At 28.8% G+C, this 21,430-nt stretch overlaps 1 protein-coding gene across 2 annotated transcripts; it reads right to left on the bottom strand.

The window, feature by feature from the left end:
* Positions 1–6,989: 6,989 nt before the first annotated feature.
* LOC124910205 (nicotinate-nucleotide pyrophosphorylase [carboxylating], chloroplastic-like) lies at positions 6,990–10,204 on the bottom strand. 2 transcript variants are annotated; one of them, XM_047450820.1, is made up of 11 exons: positions 9,989–10,204; positions 9,806–9,906; positions 9,603–9,733; positions 9,350–9,483; positions 9,028–9,091; positions 8,869–8,951; positions 8,679–8,762; positions 8,450–8,602; positions 8,194–8,370; positions 8,025–8,092; positions 6,990–7,272 (listed from the first exon to the last, which is right to left on the bottom strand). In XM_047450820.1, exons 2-11 carry the CDS (start codon positions 9,868–9,870, stop codon positions 7,176–7,178), a joined length of 1,056 nt encoding a protein of 351 aa, XP_047306776.1. In that variant the 5' UTR covers positions 9,871–9,906; positions 9,989–10,204; the 3' UTR covers positions 6,990–7,175. The 2 variants fall into 2 exon arrangements, with proteins under 2 accessions (XP_047306776.1, XP_047306782.1); XM_047450826.1 differs by having other exon boundaries at positions 9,806–9,895; positions 9,994–10,204.
* Between the last annotated feature and the right edge of the window lie 11,226 nt (positions 10,205–21,430).

Genomic DNA, 21,430 nt, shown 5'->3' with positions numbered 1-21,430 from the left:
TTGTTCTTCTTTTTCTTGCTAAGAAGGTGTGAGATTCAACCCATTCTTTGAATTGTTTGAAGAAACAATATCAAAATAGTGAGATGCTTGAGTGAAGAATCAAAGCGAAATAATCGAATGCTTAGTGAAGAACAGAAGTAAAAACAATGAGATGCGTATTAGTAGAGAGAACCTTATAGTAAATTTGGAAAGAAAAAAACGTTAAAGATTGTGTATTTATTAAGTATTTATAGTTTGCAACAAATCTAAAACAACTAAACAAAACTTTCCAAATCAGAAAATTCCTAAAAGTTAAATTTGGTAAAAAAAAAATTTAAAATCGTCCATTATATTAAAAATAATAACAATTGTTAAGCACAACAACGAAGAAAAATGATATAAAAAAAATTAGAATACAACCACATTCCATATAAGTCATTGAACTCGTAAATACTCGATAAAATTATTAATTCCCAACCATCAATAACATAAAATAATGATATACACTGGACGACTGCGATCATTGAAAATTTAACGATTTCTCTCTAATAAAATAATTTAACATAAAATAATCGAAATAGTAACTCAAATATGTAAGTATACCATCAACCGCCTCAATTCGAACTATTCCGGTAATTATTATATATATGGACATCTGAATAAAAAAAATGTTATTATTAAATAATTTAACTTTTAACAATTCAGCTTGGGTTTTAATAATAACATTAAATTTTAAAATTAAAGTAATTAGCTATAAATTTACTAATAAACTAATTAAAGATAAAATAATACAATCTGTGCATGATAAGATAATATATTTTGAATATATAAACTTATAAAATGTCTCCTTCTACATCAAGCATTGATTGTATAAGCTCATTTGAGTTTCATAGTACAAACATTATAATCGTCGACATGTTTATAATCATTAGATTTATTATAAGTAAAATATTAATATATTATAAGAACAAAGTTAGCTTACGTAAAGCAAAAGGATGATAGGGGGGATGGGTTGGCTGGAATTGTGGAACACTAATATATTAATACTATTTTATATATGTATATGCATGCTGATATTAATTGTTAATTTAATAAACGTGACAAATTCTTCAATTATTTTTATGTTTTTTCTAGAACTTAATAAATAATATAATAATTTAAACAATTCATTGAATCCCCGCCCCAACTGTCCATTAGCATTCATTCAAACTTCAAAAGTCAAACTAATTTATTGATAAATTGAAGAAAGCAACTAATTAAAACCACCCATTCACTGTTTTTTTATCCCCCAAAGTTTATCTTTACCAAAAGTAGGGTTTAGTAGAATCCAGAAGTAGTGTTCATGGAAATAAATTTCTAATTCTTTATAATCAATTTTTTTGGTTAGATGAAATAGTATTTTAAAAACATAATTTAATTGAAAAAATCATTAATTTATACCAAAAAAGTGTTTTCAAATCGATACATTATATCTCTATATTGGTTGCTTACCCGGTTCCTAGAAACTATAGATCATTTTAGTTGTTTATTTTGTTAACCGTTTGAACGGTTGTAATAAGTTGTATTCTTACAAGTAAATTTGTGTCAATCTCGTTTAAAGGTAAGAGTTTTCATCAAAATGTTATTTCGTGAAACTTTATTAAAGGTAACTAAATGTATTTATTTAACTATTAGTGTAGTGAGTTTTATTGAGATGGCTTCTAAGATCGAGATTCTTTTAAAGGGACTTTTGTTTGGGTTCTTGGAATCTAAGATATCTATCTAATGATCTTATTGAGTGGAAAAGGGTTAGACATCGATCGGGGATGTTTGTTTAGTTTAATGGAATTCTTTTGATAAGTGGTATTAACGTTTTATTTAGACTTTTGTCACTTAAATGATTCAATAAAATTTGGTATAAACGTGTTTTGTTTAAGACTTGATCATTTATTTTACTTAAATCAAAACAATTCTTATTATGAATCTTTATTAGAAGAATGTGAGGTTAATGTAAGTTTTACTATTGTTGATTTGAAATTAACAATTATCTAGCACAAGACTAATTAGATTTTGTTTTTTGGTTCAAAAGGGAAATAATAAATAGCCTGCGCAAATTCAAGGGTAAATACTGTATTCCATTCATTTTGTGGTTGAGAAATTGATGATTTTTTCTCCTATATATTGAATTATTGAATGTGTTGTGATTTCTTAATAAATGAGTTTTCAATGTGCTTATTATTATTTTTCTAATAAGTAATTCCATCGAGCTTGTAAATATGGAATAGCCTACTTTGTGAGAAAATTTAAATTATTAAGGGCTTGTTTGATGTACATTTATTTTCTTTGACTAAATAATTGATATATATATATATATATATTTGTATTTAATATTTAAATCTTATAAAAATAAAATAAAAAATATTTGAATAAATTAATATATTTTATTTAAATTGAATGCAAATAACTTTTTAACCACATTTTTTTTTTCTAAAATTCAAATTATCTTAAAGAAAATAATTAAATGGACATCAAACAAGCCCTTAATAATTTCATTTTTCTCACAAAGTAGGCAATTCCATATTTACAAGCTCAATTGGATAATTTTACATAAAAGAATCTGAATAATTGTTATGTGTTGATATCCTTGAAGTTTAAAGAATTACAAAAAATTGAAAAGTAAAGTCTGTTTAATTTCCAAGGAGATCTAATACAAGTTTAGGTTTCTTGTATTCAAAACATTATATTAACAATATTATAGAATAAAATGAGCTATCTTAAGTTCTCAAACTATAGTAAGCTGGTAACTGTTAAACTGCTTTTAATCCCTTATTTTAATCTATCAGCAAAATTTTTTTTTGGATATCTCAAACCTCTTTGAAATTATAAGTTCGAAATTTGACATGTCTAATTAAAATTTTTAAATGTGTTTATGGGTAATACGTAAAAATTATTTGCACAAAAAATAAGTTGTGGAACTCAACGTTGTTGGTTTGCTCTAACTTGCCATCAAAGTAGTGTGGGTGATGTCGGGTATGAGTGTTGGTTGTTCGGTGGCGAGGACCAAATTGTGCAGATCTATTGACTTGTCGAAAAACCGGGTTTATATATTATGATTTTCTTGTTGATCATATAGTTGTCATAAAAGTGTCACGACTAATTTAGAGTTTTGTCCTGATGTCTTTAACCGTGAGATTCAGAAAACGAATTTTCAGTAGAGAATTTTATCAAATAATTTAAAAGATATCATTGTTACTATACATGGTACATTTTCTAATGGTATTTTGCAAATCCTAGTTTTCTTCTTATCTTATCTTTACAAACAATTCTAAATTTTGCATATGTTTGACTAGTAATAATAATAAATGATTGTTAGGTTGTAACTTAGATATTGAATTATTAGAGTATTTTTAAACAGTTCATCAATAATATTCCACATCAAAGAGTAGATTTTGAATTTTAATTTAAAATATTCTTACTTCATTTAAATAAACTAAAAAGATTAATTATTTATAGACTGTTTAAATTTTAAAAAAAAAAGACAGAATTTGATTTCGTTGAAAGATGATTTGATTTGAATTGTTTATATTATTATAGTTAATGGCGGTTAGATATGAGAAAAGAGAGGTTGGTCGGTGGGTACTGAGAAGACTTTGTGGAAAGTTTGGTCCAGTCTTATACAAATGACTAATCCACCATTAATGTTCCTGCAAATACCTAATTTTAAAGTCAAACTCATGACTACAATCATACTAATAATCATTCATTTCCTACTTTTTATTTTTATTTTTATTTTTTTATTATCATTATTATTATTGGGTTTCATTTAATTTAATATAATTCATTTGTATCATAATATATAGCTTAAACATTACCATCATAAAGAAATCTCAGGAAATAAGAAACCATAGTATAAACAAATGTTGTTTTACTTCTAGTGATTTGGTTTGACATGATTTTGTCACAAAAGAAACTAATTCATTTTCTAATGTTAACTATAAAATTTAAATTTGACTCACCTAATTAATAATAAATAATTATGAGTCATTAAAATAATTTTCTAAAAAATATAAGCTAATTAAAATATTTAAAATAAATTAAATAATTATATATTTAGAGAAATGTTATATTTATTTATCCTAAAATAATTAAAATTAATGTTAAAATAAATAATTGTCTTGAATGAATATTGTATTCATTTAATTCAAAATAATTAAAGTGAAAGATAAATACAAAATCAAGTAAATATTTAGGGAAAATGCTGTAACAATTTAAATTTCAAACAATTATTTATAAACCTTCAAAATGAAAAAAAAATATATTATGTATACTATATATATATATATATATTTTTTATTTTTTGTATTTTCATGTAATAAGAAAATAAAAGGGGGCAATGTCCAAATAGTGCTAAAGTTGTTTGAACCAAAATCAAACCAAGCCTAAAGCCACTCAGACCAATCAACGCACGTGGAGGGATAACGCTCAAGCTAACGGTCAAGACACGCACTGCCCAACACGAGCGGAATGTGGATGGAACGTCATACCACGATCAACACATGTCTACGGTTCAATTTCGTCTTCTTCCTCACGACAAATATAAGAACGACCGGTCGATCCGACCACACTCAACCAAAAGAGAATGTTTAAAAAGCGAAATGATCACATTAGCTTTGTGATCATTTCGGTAACGGGCAAAATCATTGCCTAAATAGGTCGATTTCAATAGAGCAAGCTGAAGTCATTAATGACTTTTGTCTAGACTCAAGCTATCAACCGATCTTGGCCGGCTATAAATGGGATCCCACAGACAAGACAAAGAATAAGAACATAACCTTAGAACCTCCAACAAAAATTCGTCATTAAAATTTCAAAAATATCATTCATGTAGTAAATTATATGAATCAAAATTAAATTTTACACATCCAAGTTCATGTGTTATTTAATACTGCACAATTCTTTTATTTATTGATCTAGAATTGATTTTAAGATCGTTATGAACTTTTTGTTCAAGTTAATTCGAATCAATCAATCTAAAATGAAAAAGCCTAAATTTAATTTAAAATTTTTAAAAAATATATTGATTATTCTTGAGCTTTGTCTGAAGAATGATTAGTTAAAAACCTTCCTAACAACTTCTAAATGATGTTTGGAATATTTTCAGATTAATCTCGAAATATTTATGGCATGTTTGCCCAATTTTTTTTTTTTTATTCTAAAAGCCTCGAGTTTGAGTTTTTAAAATAATCAAGATCAAGAGCCGGTTGCGTTCAAATGATTGGGTTTGGTTCTAATAAGCATAAGAATTTTTTTGGTGTGCTTCAATTTCAAATAAGAACCTTAAAACTCCAATACCTATTTTTCCTATTGAAATTTGCACTTTCTATTGGAGCTTAATTGAGGTCTTTATCGGTTGAATGACGACTCTTAGAGCACAATCAACTTGTTCTAAATGGAGAGACGAAGTTCCTCATGTCCTTAAATTCACGATAGAAGCCTCCTAGCCAAAGACCAAAACAATCTATTTTGGTCTGGGTGGATATTGAAAATGAAGCGACACTAGGCCAAAACCTGGCCTCCAGCGTTCGAGTCACCCGCGCCTCGCGTAGTCCACCCGCACGCGTCGACCACGGTTGAACCACCTTGACCCCGATCCAGACTGTGCCATAGCCGACCCAAAGCGCTCCCGAACCGCATCCCTCGAACCGACGGTCCACCGCTCGTTCCAAGTCTGTTTTAATTCTTTGGACTTTCAATGTTATTTTAAAAATTCAGAGGCTTAAACTATTTTTTAAAAATCCAATAAAAGTAAAAAATGCTTTAAAAAAACTTTAGAATATTATTTTTTTATTTATTAAAGATTCATTTCGATTTATTTATTTATTATATCTAACTCTTTTAATTAATATTTTCATGGATCATTCTCTATAATTTTTTACAATAAGTAGGTATCAACACTGATTTAATATTTTAAAAATTAAAAGGTCAAACCTAAATATATGTCTATAATTTGAAAAATAATTGGATAAATAAAACATATAAATCCAATTTTTTAAAATAATCAAAATTTTGTAAAGTAAAGACTTTTTTAACGAGAACGGATGACATAACGCCTAAACACATTTTTAAGTGTTACAAAAACCGAACTAAAAATATATATCATAAATACGTTAGTATACGTAAAAATATTTTTTTATTTTTTTTTCAAATCAATTGGCAACTCTAAAAGTCAACATCGATTCTTTAGAGATTAGAAATATCTTTAATAAGATCTATCATTTCGATTCTCATATTTTTACGAGATTAGAAATAATAGTATATTTATGAGATTTTTTAATTAAATAAAAAAATGTCCTAAAATTTAATTAAAAATATAAATATTTTTAATTAATTGTTTTAAAACAAATATATAAATATATATATATTAAAGTAAAATATAAAAATATAAATAATTTAGACTTTAAAGTACTTAGACTTTCATCATCAAGAATGCATCACTCAATCCACAACTATATTTGAAATTTGGTAACCTTTGTTCTTTACTTGAGCTAACTTTACTCTTTTTGATTTTATTATATTTGTGAAAAAAATTTCATAAATGTTTGAGATAGTTATGACAAATATAACTATTATATTTTTGATTTTAATAAGTTTTTAACATTTATTTGAGATATTCATCAATTGTATTAATTAAACAAATTATATTTTTAAAAAAATTATGTAATAAAACTTACAAATTAAAATATTTCAATTTAGTATATGTATTAAAATAAATCCGAATTTAATACATCAATATTATTATATTATAACTCAAATCAAATTTAATAAATCAATTTAATTGTTAAACTCTAGTTTTATTTTCAAATCATTTGCACAAATACAATGCACATTAATAATGCACTCACAAGTCACAATAGACCTTTACAAACAAGCCTGATTCACTTCATGTGAATTAAATGAATCAACAAATCAAATTAGCATTTAACTAAAATATCAAATCTTTGATATTTTAATCGAAATGATTCACTTCAACATCAAATTAGATTTAAAAATATATTAACGGGAGATGAAAAGGCCGTGAAATTGCATCATCCTTCCATTTAGATACATTAAAAATCTATCGATTTTTCTCTACCTTAATTATTCAATCATTCATAGTGGAGGAATGCATGATTATTAGTAGCTAAAGAAGAATAAAACAGAGATTAATCCGAGATTAATCAGGCTCGTTTGGTTCGCCTCCCTACCCTAAGAGCGAGCTCTGTATCAATTTTAAGGGAGATGTCGAGTGCTTTCACCGAATGAGTCAAGGAGCCGCTGCAAAGCAAATCAAACATAGCACAAGGTGAAACTATATGTATCATATCCCCTAATATAACACACAAAACACTTCACTAATGAAAAGATTCCTGAAATGGATATAGAATTGTTGGATCAAGAAAACTTGAAAAGACAATCTTTGGTTTAGATCAACTAGAATTCAAAATTCATTGCAGGTGGAATATTATACCAAAATTACTTTTAAATTGCTTGTATACTTTATATTGAAGCAACTTATGAGCTCTTGGCTCAAATCACTTAGAGCTTGTGTGATGTAGGTTTTCCTTTTTTTCCGACATAATCCAATTTTATATAAGGAAATAAGAAAAAAAACGTGTTCTTTGCATGAGTCTAGACATCGATTGCCCAGATGGAGCTATGAAAAGATAAAGTCAATAAGGCGCTGATGCATGATAAGCACGATCATATAGTTTGATGCATGTAAAGCATGATCATGAGTCTAACCATGATAAGCACGATCATGGTTAGTAGGTGTTGTTTGTATGTCACCTATGTGTGATATGGTTTGGAAGGTGATCAAACTCAATTGGGGTGTGATTCCAAGATCAATTTGAGAGCTTTGGGAACTGATAATGATATCTCGGATTGAGGTGAAAGAGATCGAAGAATGTTCAAAAGAAAAGTTATTTTACCTTCTTCAAATACATTTAATTAACCTAAGCTCTGTATTTCATTTTAACCATAATAAAAGCAAAATAAAAGGCTACTGTAAAAGAACAGTTGATTACCTCGAAATATAGGTCACTCCAGTTTGTCCAATATTATGTACTGTGTCAAGAGTAACATTTCCAGATGCCTGTAATCATCAAACACATAACACAAATTATGATGAAATCGTTAGAACAGTTTTCTCTTTCAAGTTACTTTTTAGAAAGAAAGAAGAGAAAAAAAAGACACCTCGGTCTCAAATTTCCCGTTAATTATATCTATGGCCTCTTTCAGCATTGAAACATCAACATCCCCGTTTCCTAATGGGACAACCATATTATCCAGCATTATCCTAGTTAACGATGTTTTTGTTTCAGATGCATATTGTATTACTTCATGAACCTCATCGAGAGTTCTTGTCTCAACCTGACAATGGAATTAAATCAGTTTAATGGGTAAATAACAGTTGAATAAAATGATTTTCTGAATACATAATGGTTAATACCTCGACACCCATATGATGATTATTTTGCTCCAAATATGCATCAACTAATTTGAGAGCTTCCTTCACCCCTCCAGCAATGGAAATATGATTATCTTTTATCATTACCATATCAAATAAACCCATCCTGTGATTCTGTCCTCCACCTATTAATACCTGTAAAGCAATATTTTAGAAATTTTCTCAAAATGAAGACAAAAAGAAAGAACAGAAGACAAGGATCGATCTAAACCGCCCACTTATCCACCAGGCGTAGACCAGGAGCTGTTTTCCTTGTTTCCAATATATATGCTGGACTTGCAGCATCTGCCATCGCCTGCAGTGACATAAAATAATATGAAAATGCAAAAAAAAAAAAATGGAATTGGGTTCCACTCATCCTTAGTTATACACATTGAAACATAGCCTAAGAGTTCAAAAACCTTAGTTAGAGTTGCGATTCCACTCATCCTCTGCATAAAGTTAAGGACAACTCTTTCAGCTACAACAATGTTATGAGCCAGTCCTGCACATTTTCATGGAAGTGAGTTAACACATCTTAGCAATTCCTAAAAGTTTGGCTTACAGGTTCAACTGATTACCATACACTTTGCCAAACTGTTGTCCTTTCTGAACGCGATCTCCATCTTTAACAGACCATTCAACCTGAGGTCAGTTTTTGTAGCATGAATCACATAATCAAAAGAACATACTCAATACTGTATTTTTAAGTGTCAAATCAGTCCTTCGTACATAAGTTTCGAGGGAAAGTGTTTAGACATTATCTTACCCTTAAATAAGTAATTTGATTCAATTCAGGTATTAAAGTTGTCTTTTGGATGTTCTTACTAGATTAAAGTTAAGTCATCCATAGTTCAATTCGAGGTAAATCTAAATAATTTGAGAAATTATCTGTCTCTGTACCTTAAGCAAAGGATCAACCTCTTTGAATACCATCTCTGCAAGTGAAATACCAGCAATGATTCCATCCTCCTTAGCCAGGAAACTTGCTTCCACTTCCATATCAGCAGGTATTGTAGCAATACAGGTCACATCCCCTACATGATCATCACCAATCTCAATCATAAATCCAATTTCTAATTGCTCAAGCAATGAAATGACCAAGATATAGAAGATAACCAAATCAAACATATGATCCAAATTAACAAAATTGAACCTTTATCCCCAGCATCTTCATCCAGCGCAAGCTTGATGACACCCTTCAAATCATAAGTAGGGTGTGATGGCGGTTTTATAGGAAGAGATACCGATTGTTTTGTTCCAGCTGCAGACATTCTGACAATAAACCTGCAATTTGCTAATAGGGTGAACACGATAATAATGAATTCTTTGACATAGAAGTTGATATTTGGATCAAACCTTGGAGTTGATGATGATCGGATTGACACAAATGTAGAGAGTGAAAGGGCGCGGGCGCCAAACATGGTCGATTTTTCTTATGGGTCCGGGCTATTTTGCAGTTCATCAATCAGGGAGTAAAAAAGAACACTATTTGATGGAGGAACGTAATAATGAATATGAACAGAAGTGAAGAAAGAATTACTCACCAATTTCAATTTGCTAAAAGAGATGAAGTGTGTCTTCAAATTCAAATTCAAATTTCAATCAAGATCATATACAGCCTGCAAATCATGAAATGTTCATCTTAAGAACTATCATAAAAAGCTACGCCGGCGCCGGCGTGGATACTAGTAACGGCGCAGTTATCCTAGTCGGAGAGAATAGAGGTGAAGACTGGAGGACACCCAAAGAAAAAGGAAAGAGAAAAATAAAATAAAAAGGACTTAAGATGCAAATAAATAAAAATGTATTATTTAAAGGCAAATAAACTCTTTTCTCTTTTCTTCATTTCATTTTATATTTTATTATTATTATTGTTTGTAAAACATTGAGATACATTCACATTTTATTTGTAATAATTGTTTTTTTGGTTGGGTTTAAACTAGTGACATAAATTAGAAGTTGAACTCAAGTTAGATTGAGTTTGAGCTCAACTCGATTAAGTATTTATTAGTTCGAACGAGTTTATAAATTTAAGTGAAAGCTCGACTCGATTATTTACCTCCAACTCTAAGCTCGACTTGACAAAGTTGAACTAAAATTTAATTTTCAAATATATGAATAAAAAATATTTATTTTAAATTTTATGTTTTAATATTTAATATATATATAAATAAAAATATTATTTCTTATAATGCTCGAAAAAGCTATACAAGTCATCGAATAAGTATTATATGAGAGCTCAACTCGAATATTAAATGAGTCGGTTAGAGCTCGACTTAAACTTGTTCAAAATCAAACTCAAATCGAGTTTTGATCGAGCGGCTCGCAAGCGGCTCACGAGCAGCTCGACTATTTTCCGTTCTAGTTTAAACTGATTAGACCGGTTATAAATCTCTTTGTTTTAGCATAATTTCATTTTAATCTCTAATGTGGATTATTTTGCTTAGAAGACTGATAATTTTTCTAAATAAATAAATTAAAAGATATTAGGGTTTGTTCCCATGGAGTTTTGATTGTTTCTCCTTCATTCTTTTGTGATATTTTATTTTCTCCTCTTGATTTTAGCTCACGCTATTTTCAATGAATTTAATTCTGATTATATTTTTTCACCTTTTCACTCGTTTATCTTGAAATATTATGCAAATTTCTATTTGTGAGGATTTTTATTCAAGTTTTAAAGTAGTTGAATCCTTTTTTGTTAGATTATTGAACTTCTTTTCATTTATTTATTATACTTATGCTTTGAAGTTAGTTTCTTTAATTGATTTCTCTTTTTTTATTTGATCCATTATTTCAATTTATTTTATAATAACTAAAAATTCACCTTTAAAAAAAAATGTAGATGTTAAGTCATAAAAGCCAAAATTCCAATCAAAATTGAATTGGAATCATTAACATAATTCATTAACTATTCTGGTATATTGATATTTTTATTTTCTTATGTCACGAGAAACGGGTGTGTGAATGTTATTTATATTTCGGAACATTATTAAAATATATATATATATATATATATATATATAACTTTATCAATATATTTATTATTCTTCATACTTCATACAAAAAAAAATTATTTCTTCATGCTAAATTAATAATTTTATCATAAAAAATAATTTTCAAAAAATTTTATGAAGTCAAACTAGACATGAATAATAATAAAATAATTTTCAAAATTGAACTGAACAAAAATGATGAGTCCTTGCTTCATTATTTTCATATATTTCCAATATATATATTACGTGACATGATACCTTAAAAGAACAAATTATTCAAAGAAGGTTATATATAAGTGAGAAAAAATCATTTTAATTAAAATAGTCTAATTAATTTATTATAGTTTTATATTAATAGTAAAAGTTATAGATATAAATATATAATTAGGTGATATTGAAAAAATGAGTTAAAATAATATATTTTGTTATTTTTTTTTTAAGTATTGAAGATATATATATATATATAGGTTCGGTTCCTCTTCACATTTAAATATTTAATATCATGTCTCATCTAAATATTTAGCGTGATTTTACAAAGAAAAAATTGTTTGGTTGGGGGAGAAATGAAAGAATGAATATTTTGTACAATCATAATTATTATATATTTTTTAAAAATAACCTTTTTATTGTTTGTACAGATTCTGAAATATATATTATTTTAGATGTTATATGATTTTCTTTCTTTATTTATTATTAATCAACCTAATTTAGAGTACAATTTTATTTTTATTAGGGTAGAGACAAGTCAATTATAACTACCAAATATTATTAAAATCTTATTGATATTAGGTTCTTATTAGGTTAGAGATACCTATAACTACCAAACTTTAGCATAGTCGGATTTCTTGGTTAGAATTAATCTCCAATAACTCATAGTACAATCATATATACAAACTCTAATCAATCAAATAACAACTAAAATACAAAATTAAATACATTTTTTTTTTCTAATTTTCTTTACAAAAATACTGTTATTATTTATTCATTAACACGTTTTTACTTAAATAACTCATTTTCAATAATATAAAAAAAATATTTAAAATAATTGTAAATATAACTTATAACAAACAAGGTCTGGGATAACACGACACGAACACGACACAAGGTCTGGGATAACACGACACGAACACGACACAAGGTCGGGTTTGAGTCGGTTCTTAACGGTTCGTGTCTTTTCATGTCGTTTTGTTAACGGATCGTGTACGGTTCATTATCGTGTCTACCCGTTAGACATGATAATGACCTATTTCAATTATCGTGTCTAACGAATAATGGGTTACTTGTCACCCATATTTGACCTGTTACCCGATTCTGACTCTTAAATAACTCGGACCTCCTCAAACACCCAAGTCAACTCCTTTCTTCATTCTCCCTCCTCAAACTCTTGAGACATTTCCACACTCAACCTCACGACCCCAACTCGAGATCGACGTTCCAGTCATATGCCTCCCCTTCCACCGTTCGCCCAGCACCACACTTCTCCGTTCACTTTCCCCTTTACCGTTCGTTAGCTGTAGTCCAACAATAGGTACGACTCTCGACTTGTTTCTCTCCCAAAAACCTAACGTGTAACGGGTAATCGGGTCCCAACGGGTCGTGTACATGTAATTAAATAAATGTCGTGTCTTTTCATGTTATATCGTGTCGTGAAACGTGTTGACCCAAAATTAATTTCGTGTATAACGGGTCATGTCGACCCGTTAATACACAGTTCATGTTTGAGTTAAAAGGGTAGACACAATAAGCTTAATGGATCGTGTATGGGTTGACTCATAATATGTCGTGTACCAAGAAGTATACGACATAAAACACAACCCGTTACCCAAATGCCACCCTAATTGTATCAAATAAACAAATATATCAAATTATAATTATAAAGAATTGATTGTGTTATTTGGGCCGCCAGGTCCATTCAATGAAATAAAGAAGTTGAATCTTTTACTCTATTTCGATTTTTACTCTATTTCGATTTAGAGATCTTTATTAAGTTACCGAAATTAAAAAGATTTTAATTATAATAGAATTACATTTTTTATTTATAATAACAATAATATTTAAATGAAAAAAAAATATTAATAAATCAAAAACCAAAAAATATACTCGATATGAATATTTCTCGTGATAAAAAGGATGTGAAGTTATGATTATCTCAAAATGACTACATTGAGAAATTTGTTCAAAGATTCAACATGAGTAATGTCAAAACAGTTTATTCTCCACAGGTAGGTTACTTCAAACTAACTTTTGAGCAATGTCTTAAAAGTGAGAAAGAGTTACGCCATGGTTTGTATTCGGCCTGATATAGTTTATCCGGCCAGAGTAATCAGTCGATTTATCTCTAATCTTATTAAAGAGCAATTGGAAGTAGGGTGTAAGCAAATCCGAAACGAACCGATGAAAAACTAACCGAAATAATTATAACACGACCGAACTGAGTTTTGACCGGTTCATAATTTCTTGTACCAACCCTCCAGTTCGGTTGGCGGTTTAGATAATAAATAACCGACGGTTTAACCAACCGACCATATACATTTGTGTTTTGATATATTTTTAAGCACATGTTCTTTTAACCTAGTGGTAAAGGATGGACATTTCACATTTTTTTTGGTTAAATTGACCAAACCAATTTTATTATCAACCAAACCAAACCGACGTTGAACATCCAACCGACGGATGAAGATTTTGAAAAACTGACACTAACAGTTTAAATGAATTTTTTGGTGAAAATATTGACCAAACTGCTTACACCCCTAATTGGAAGATGCGAAATGGATATTGAGATATCTGAGAGGTATTTCCAAGGAGTGCTTGTGTGTTTGACGACGTTGACTCTATGCTAGTTGAGTATAGAGATTCATATATGACAGGTGATGTTGATTTCAAAAAGTTCATTTTAAGATTTTTGATGACTTTTACATGGGGAGTTGTTTCATGACAATAAAAAGTGTAAAAATTTGTTGTGTTGTCCACCAAAGAAGTTGTACATTATAATACTTATGGTTAGGGGTCAGATTTTTATTTGTTTTAGCCAATTCGAAAATCGAACCGAATTCGAATAAATTTTAATTAAATCGAACCGAATTCAAATTTGATATTCAGCATAACTCAAAATAAATTGCACTAGTCGGGAATTGAACCCAAGCCTGTACCGTGATAGGGTACTATTCTACCACTAGACCACGAGTACTTTTTTCTTTATTCTATTATTGTTAAATCTTGAATTCAAATATTCTAATTTGATTATTTGAACTTTTTCTTAAACTAAGTTTGGAAGAATAAATAATAAAAAATGAATTCGGTTTTCGGTTTGGTTTTCGAGTTGAAATCCAAACTCGAAAACCAATTTGAAAACCGTATTTGAATTTGAATTGTTTTGAAATATGATTCGAAAACCGAAATGAAATCCAAATTCGGTTGGATATTTGGTTCAGACCAAATATTGAACACCCCTACTTATGGTTGAAAATAAACTCTGTGTATGAAAAAACTTCTCGAAGAGTTAAATTTGAATCAAGTGAAATTTGTTATGCTTAGTGATAACTAGAGCATTAACCACTTCTCCAAGAACTCGTCACTTCATTATAGGTCGAATCATATTAATGTGAGATACCACTAAATTCGAGAATACTTACAACAAAGAAATTACGATTGACAAAAGTGCACACTAGTGAGTATGAGTCGAAAATGTTGACAAAAACTTTGTCGAGTGAAAAGCTTTAGGCTTGTCGGTAAAGAGCGGATATGTTGGAGCCCATCACATAAGTCGAAGGGGGAGTTTGTCAGGGTATTCGTCCCATTAGACTTGGACTAATGATAAATAAAATATATAATACAAAAAAACAACAAAGGTTTTATAGAGAGACAAGACAAAGAGAGGAAGACAAAACTATACAAGAGATAAGAGAGACATGTGAAAGTGTGATTGAGATTAGTGGTTAGTTTGCCGAGAGATAAGAGGCGTGTGAAAATGTTTTTTATAGTTATAAAATATTTTTAGCTTATTAATAAAGAGTGAAATGTTATTTGTGATTTTTTTAAAAAAATTCAAAATCTTGATATTTATTAGGTTACAAAATATATACGTATACATACAATTATAAATAAAACTCATCAATTACATGTAGTTTAATGGTTAAAGTGATCACCTTCCACACTTGAGACTAGAGTTCGAATCCTTGCCAAATTTGAATAAAATATATATCTTTGAGGGGATTGTGTGATGGTTGTATATTGTACTTTTTTTCTCAAATTTTCAATATGATGTAAGATTCCATTGAAATATTGTAGATGAGATTGAAAAGTATTGCTCCCAATTAATTAGTTGGCCGTGCATTAAAAGCATAGTTTTGAAACTCGGCCCGGCCCGTCGGCCAAACTTGAAAAACTAGTGAACCGGTAGTTAAACCGGACTAGGTTGATGAAAAAATCGTAAATACAATCAACCCAGTTAAACCTTGACAACCCATCGATTGGACCTGAAATTCGGTAGCCCGGGTTAACCTGGCGGTTTAATTCTATTTTTTTTAAATCACTTCTTTTCTTTCTCACTTATCACTCTCTTAGTTCCTCTCTCCTCGTTTTTTGATTCCCAATGGGTTTACCTATTTCTAGTTCCATGTGGGCGATTACCAATTTCTAGTTCCTATTATATGTGAATGAAAATTTAAATAAATTGTATGTGTTTGAGTAGATAATGTGATGGTGGTATATGTGGGTACAAATTTTAATAAATTATATGTGTTTGAGATGATAGTCTGATGGTGGTATATATGGGTACAAATTTGAATAAAATATATGTCTTTGAGGGGATTGTGTGATGGTTGTATATATGGGTGAAAATTTGAATTAATTATGCGTTTGTAGGGATAGTGTGATGGTAGTTAGTGATGCTTCGATTTTACTGAATCTATTTTTTTCTCAATTTTTCAATATGATGTAAGATTCCATTGAAAATATTGTAGATACATTTGAAAAGTGTTTCTCCCAATTAATTAGTTGGTCGTGCATTAAAAACATAGTTTTGAAAATCGGCCTGCCCGGCCTGCCCGGCCTGTCAGTCAGACCGGAAAAACTAGTGAACTGGTCGTTAAACCGGACTAGGTTGATGAAAAAATCGTAAATGCAATCAACCCAGTTAAACCTGGACAACCCGTTAGTTGGACCGGAAATCCGGTAGCCCGGGTTAACCTAGAGGGTTTATCTATCTTTTTCAAATTACTTCTTTTCTTTATCACTTATCACTCTCTTAGTTTCCTTCTCCCCTTTTTTTGGTTCCCAATGGCCTTACCTATTTCTAGTTCCATGTGGGTAAATTACCGATTTCTAGTTCTAGACACAGAGAAATGACAAACTATTTTATTAACCTCAACCTCCAATTTAAACCTTGTTTCTTCTCTAGATAAAAGCATAAATATCCAAAAATTAGAGTTGTAATTTAATTTGAAACCTTGTCCCTCGTATAATCCAGTTAAGTCTATTTTATTTAAATTTTTTTTTAAGTTATTGTCATTATTTTCTTGTCAATTTGGCTTATTTTTAGATTCATATTTCATATAGTTGATGACAATAGTTTGATATTATTTTGAGGTTCATACTTCATATAGTGATTATTAGGTCTCTAGATTATCTTTTTATATGTCATTGAGTCTATTGAAGAAACACCAACAAATGCAACTCCAACTTCTTCAAGTGTACAATCTCAAACTTCTGTAAGAGAAAAATTGATCATACATGGGCTCATTATAGAGAATACTTAATTATTAACAAGAATGAAAAGAGACTCATCTGTCTCTAATGCGGAAAATTAATAAAGGGTGGAAGTATTCATCGTTTAAACAACATCTCGCGGGTGTTTATTTTAATTGTGTTGTCCCTAATAAAGGCAATGAATAGATTGTAATTGTGAAACAATATTTTGAATTTTAATCTATACTTTGACTATTATTGTATAAATAATTTTATCGATTTTTTCTATTTTTTTTATTATTTTATTATTATATGAAATACACTAGTTGAACCAGTTGACCCACCGGTTGAACCAATAACCCAATGACCCAGTCCCTTCATCAGATTAATGACCGGGCCAGATTTCAAAACTATGATTAAAATTACTCTTATCTTGGATGAGGTATATCATCCCATATTAAAAAAATTCATTTGACATCTCTTGTAATAGTTCGAAACAATATTTCTATTAGAAAAATGCAATATTTTGTCAACAATATCTGTCATATCCTATATTTTTTCTGACCTATGTTATATCATAGTTGATTAAGCTAAAAAATTCTTTAGTTGATGGGTGATTTAATAGTTAAGTTGTTTGAGCTTATATTTATGATAATACTTTTTTGAGATATGATGTCCCCACCTATTTTTTTAGTTATCACTCTAGAAATTTAATGAGGTAATATTTATTTATTTCTTATGAGTCGTATAAATATAATGATATGTGTGTGCATAGGCTTGATTCTTCACATTGGGCATGCATCATGTTTGGTTATTCTCAATTGGATATATTTCTTATAATTCATATATCTATTATTAAAGCATTTTATCCTCTTAGTCAATAAAAGTGAATTATATATATACCATATAAAAAGGTATCATATGAAAGATAATAGATGAAGAAGATATTAATTATGTTACTTCAATAATCACAAAAAATTAAGAATGAAGAAGCTATTAAAACGAGTAAAACGAGTATTGTAAAAGAAGATGAATTAAAGACAACTTATGGACACAATTATACTATCAATGCCCCCATTGTGATTGATACTAATAACAATCATACTTTATCAGATGATACACCTCTTTTGTTTGTTTATATCAATAAAAATGAAAAGTTTGTGTGTATATATTAAAAATATAGTAAAACCTCTATAAATTAATACTCAATAAGTTAATAACCTCGATAAAATCAATAATTTGTCCAGTCCCAATATGGCACAAATACAAAATTGGACCCCATTCTATAAAATAATAAGATAATAACTTTTTTGAAATCCCAGTGTATATATATTAGTCCTAACGAAATTATAAATTAATAATTAGTAAAATATTTCAAATTCTAAGACTGTCTAGTAAAAAATAAATCTACATTCACTTGTTTTTTGTTTTGTTAAAATTCAAATCTATATTGAGTTCATTTTTAAATCTCCTCATTGAATTTAAGAGTTGGGGCATTGTCTTCTTGTATTGCAATAAAAAGTTGTGAAGATTTGTTTCCACTTGCAATGTTTCTTTCTGAGTGACTGGTTCCAAAGCTATTGAATCATCTTGAACTTCATCATCGACAAAATTTTGAATAGTATTCGCCACAATTTCTTCAATGTTTTAAACCTCGTAACATTAATTATTTTTACCAGGATAATCTAGCAAGTGATTCATATCTATTTTCTACCGATAATGCATACCCGTAATCAAGTTCTCAAGCTCACGAATGTCTTCTCTAAAATTTACATCGTTTAAGCCACTTGAGCCGGTTGGGATTTGCCGAATGAATTTTGTAGTATCCAAAGCAATTTGTTATGGCCTCTTGTTGCATATTTATCCAAGATGAGACAACCAAACTGATAGCATCTAAAACATTAATCTTTTCCAAAGAAGAAATGTCCAACTCATATCTTTCCAAAATTTTATGGTAAAACTTTTTACGGTAGTACATTTTAAAGACTCTAATTATCCCATCATCACATGGTTGACTTTTTGAAGTCATGTTTGGCGGTAGAAAAACAACTAAATGTTTTGCAACCCTTGAATATAATTTGAATGGGTTGCACAATTATCCACTACCAAGAGAATTTTTTACCGTGCATTTGGTCATATAGCCAACGAACATATTTTTCGAAAAGAAACTCAGCATCTATGCTCTTTTGTTGACACAATATTCACAATCTAGACTATTCATATTGATATTATTAAAATAATGTAGTTTTGCATACTTACCAATGATCCATAGAGGAATTTTTTCTGAGTCATCCTCATTGCAACAAATAACAATTGTAAGTCTTTTCTTGTCTTGTTTCCTACCTTCAAGTTGTGTTGTTGCAAGGGAATGATTAACTTGTAACTTGTCTATATTGAAAAAAACTTTCATAGGAAATTGATTATTTTTTTCTTTATAGACTCCAATTTCGTCTCCATTTCATGTGTGTCGACTGAGCCACTTTCTCCAAAATGACAATATGATTTGATACCATGCCTTAATTTGATTTTTTTAAGCCAGCCTTGTGAACATTTATCCACTAAATAATCACGTGGATAAAAAAGATTCAGTGCCTCAACCTCCTTCTATATTATTAGCTCTCATGTTATATTCACACGTTCTTGATGTTAGAGAAACTATTCATAAACAACTTTCTCCATGTCCGAGTACTTGGCTGGTTTGTGATGCTTAAAAGATCTACCTTTATCAAAGTCAACTGATAGGAACTCTAATGATCATTTTAGAGTATTTGTTATTGTTTCTTGACTAACTTCAAATTGAAAATTTTGTCAACCCACTACACTAAATCTTTTTGAGTGCATCCTTGGTGATATCTCTTATACTCACATAACATTTTTCGTTGTTGATTGGTCATGGTTGATTTTTGAACACCTTTTAGTTTAGGAGTCATAGTTGATGTGATTTTAAAAAAATTTAATGAACATTTTATAGTGATCAATTTCTAACCATATTTAATGTACTACATTAGTAATATGTACCAACTTTTTGGTACCATAAACTAATCTTTTACTTATTAAAAAATTATGAATTTGATAAATTCAATTAATTTGTGAATGTAAATTTAAAGAATGTGCCTTGAAACTTGTTTTTATAATTTATTTTTCATCTCTAATTAATATACATTATAACTAGTACATTGGACATTAAAATTTAAAGGTGATACGTAAAACCTCTTTAAATTAATAAATTATTAATTTATCGATATAATAATATCTCGCTAAATTAATAAAATATTAATTTATAGAGGTTTTACAGTAATAGAAAATTTTGTTTATACAACATTCTCACAATATTCTTAGACAAATATTATTTATTTAATTTGTAAAACAATTTAAAATGTTTTTGTCCATGAAGTCTTTATGAGTTCCAACTTTTTATTGTAGTTATTTTATCCAAACTTTCAAACTATCATCTTTAGAGACTCCATATCAGTTAAACTTATAGAATCATAACGGAGACCATTATTCTTAAGCCGAAGCTCAATAACAAAGGGTCAATGGCTAATCATAATTCCGATTAAATTTTAATTTTCTTGAATGCTCAATTAAACAATTAAAAATGATTAATAAATAAATGTACTACCATAGAGAAATTACAAGGACAATGACCGATCAATTCACAATTACGAAAGTTAATACTTGAGAGAGAAAAATAATTAGTTAAAATCAAAGTTGTTTTAAAATAAAGTTTTTGAACTTACAAACATGTGAATAATTTCTCTACAAATTCTAAAGACATTCCTAGAGTTTCAGAATACAATAAGCGACAAAGAGGGTAAGTGGTTGATCATATGAGGTCGACAAAGACAAACAATACAAGTTTACATATTTTTTAAGTTTAAAGTTATGTTTTTGTCTAAAGATTAACTCACGATCTTTACATTATGAATACAATAATCTAACAAAAATGAGTTGGTTGAGAAAAAATTGTCTAAAATGTTATAATTTTTTCTTCTCCAACTCATTAATAATGTGATAAATTCATATAAAATAACATTAATGTTTATCATAATTTTATTGAGTACAATATTTTTATTTTTATTAATTCATCATATCTAAAATCATTTTTTACAATAAATTATATCATAGAAGGATTAACGTCTTAAAATTTTGTTTATATTTTTTTCGTATACAGCTTATGGCTATCTACCAAATAATGAGATATAATTATATATATATATATAATTATATATATATTCATGTTTTATGTGACATGATACCTTAAAAGAACAAATAATTCAAAGAAGATTATTTATAAGTGAGA

Source organism: Impatiens glandulifera, chromosome 1, assembly GCF_907164915.1.
Source record: "Impatiens glandulifera chromosome 1, dImpGla2.1, whole genome shotgun sequence".
Classification (NCBI taxonomy): Eukaryota; Viridiplantae; Streptophyta; class Magnoliopsida; order Ericales; family Balsaminaceae; genus Impatiens; species Impatiens glandulifera.
This window is presented reverse-complemented; position numbering and strand designations above follow the sequence as displayed.

Bases quoted from the DNA above. Each gene is read 5' to 3' on its own strand.
- LOC124910205 (XM_047450820.1), bottom strand. From the start codon at position 9,870: ATGTTTGGCGCCCGCGCCCTTTCACTCTCTACATTTGTGTCAATCCGA. The intron at 8,952-9,027 runs GTAATCAGTTGA...GAAAATGTGCAG, and splicing joins ACAGTTTGGCAAAGTGTATG to GACTGGCTCATAACATTGTT. The intron at 8,763-8,868 runs GTTTTTGAACTC...ATGTCACTGCAG, and splicing joins GAATCGCAACTCTAACTAAG to GCGATGGCAGATGCTGCAAG.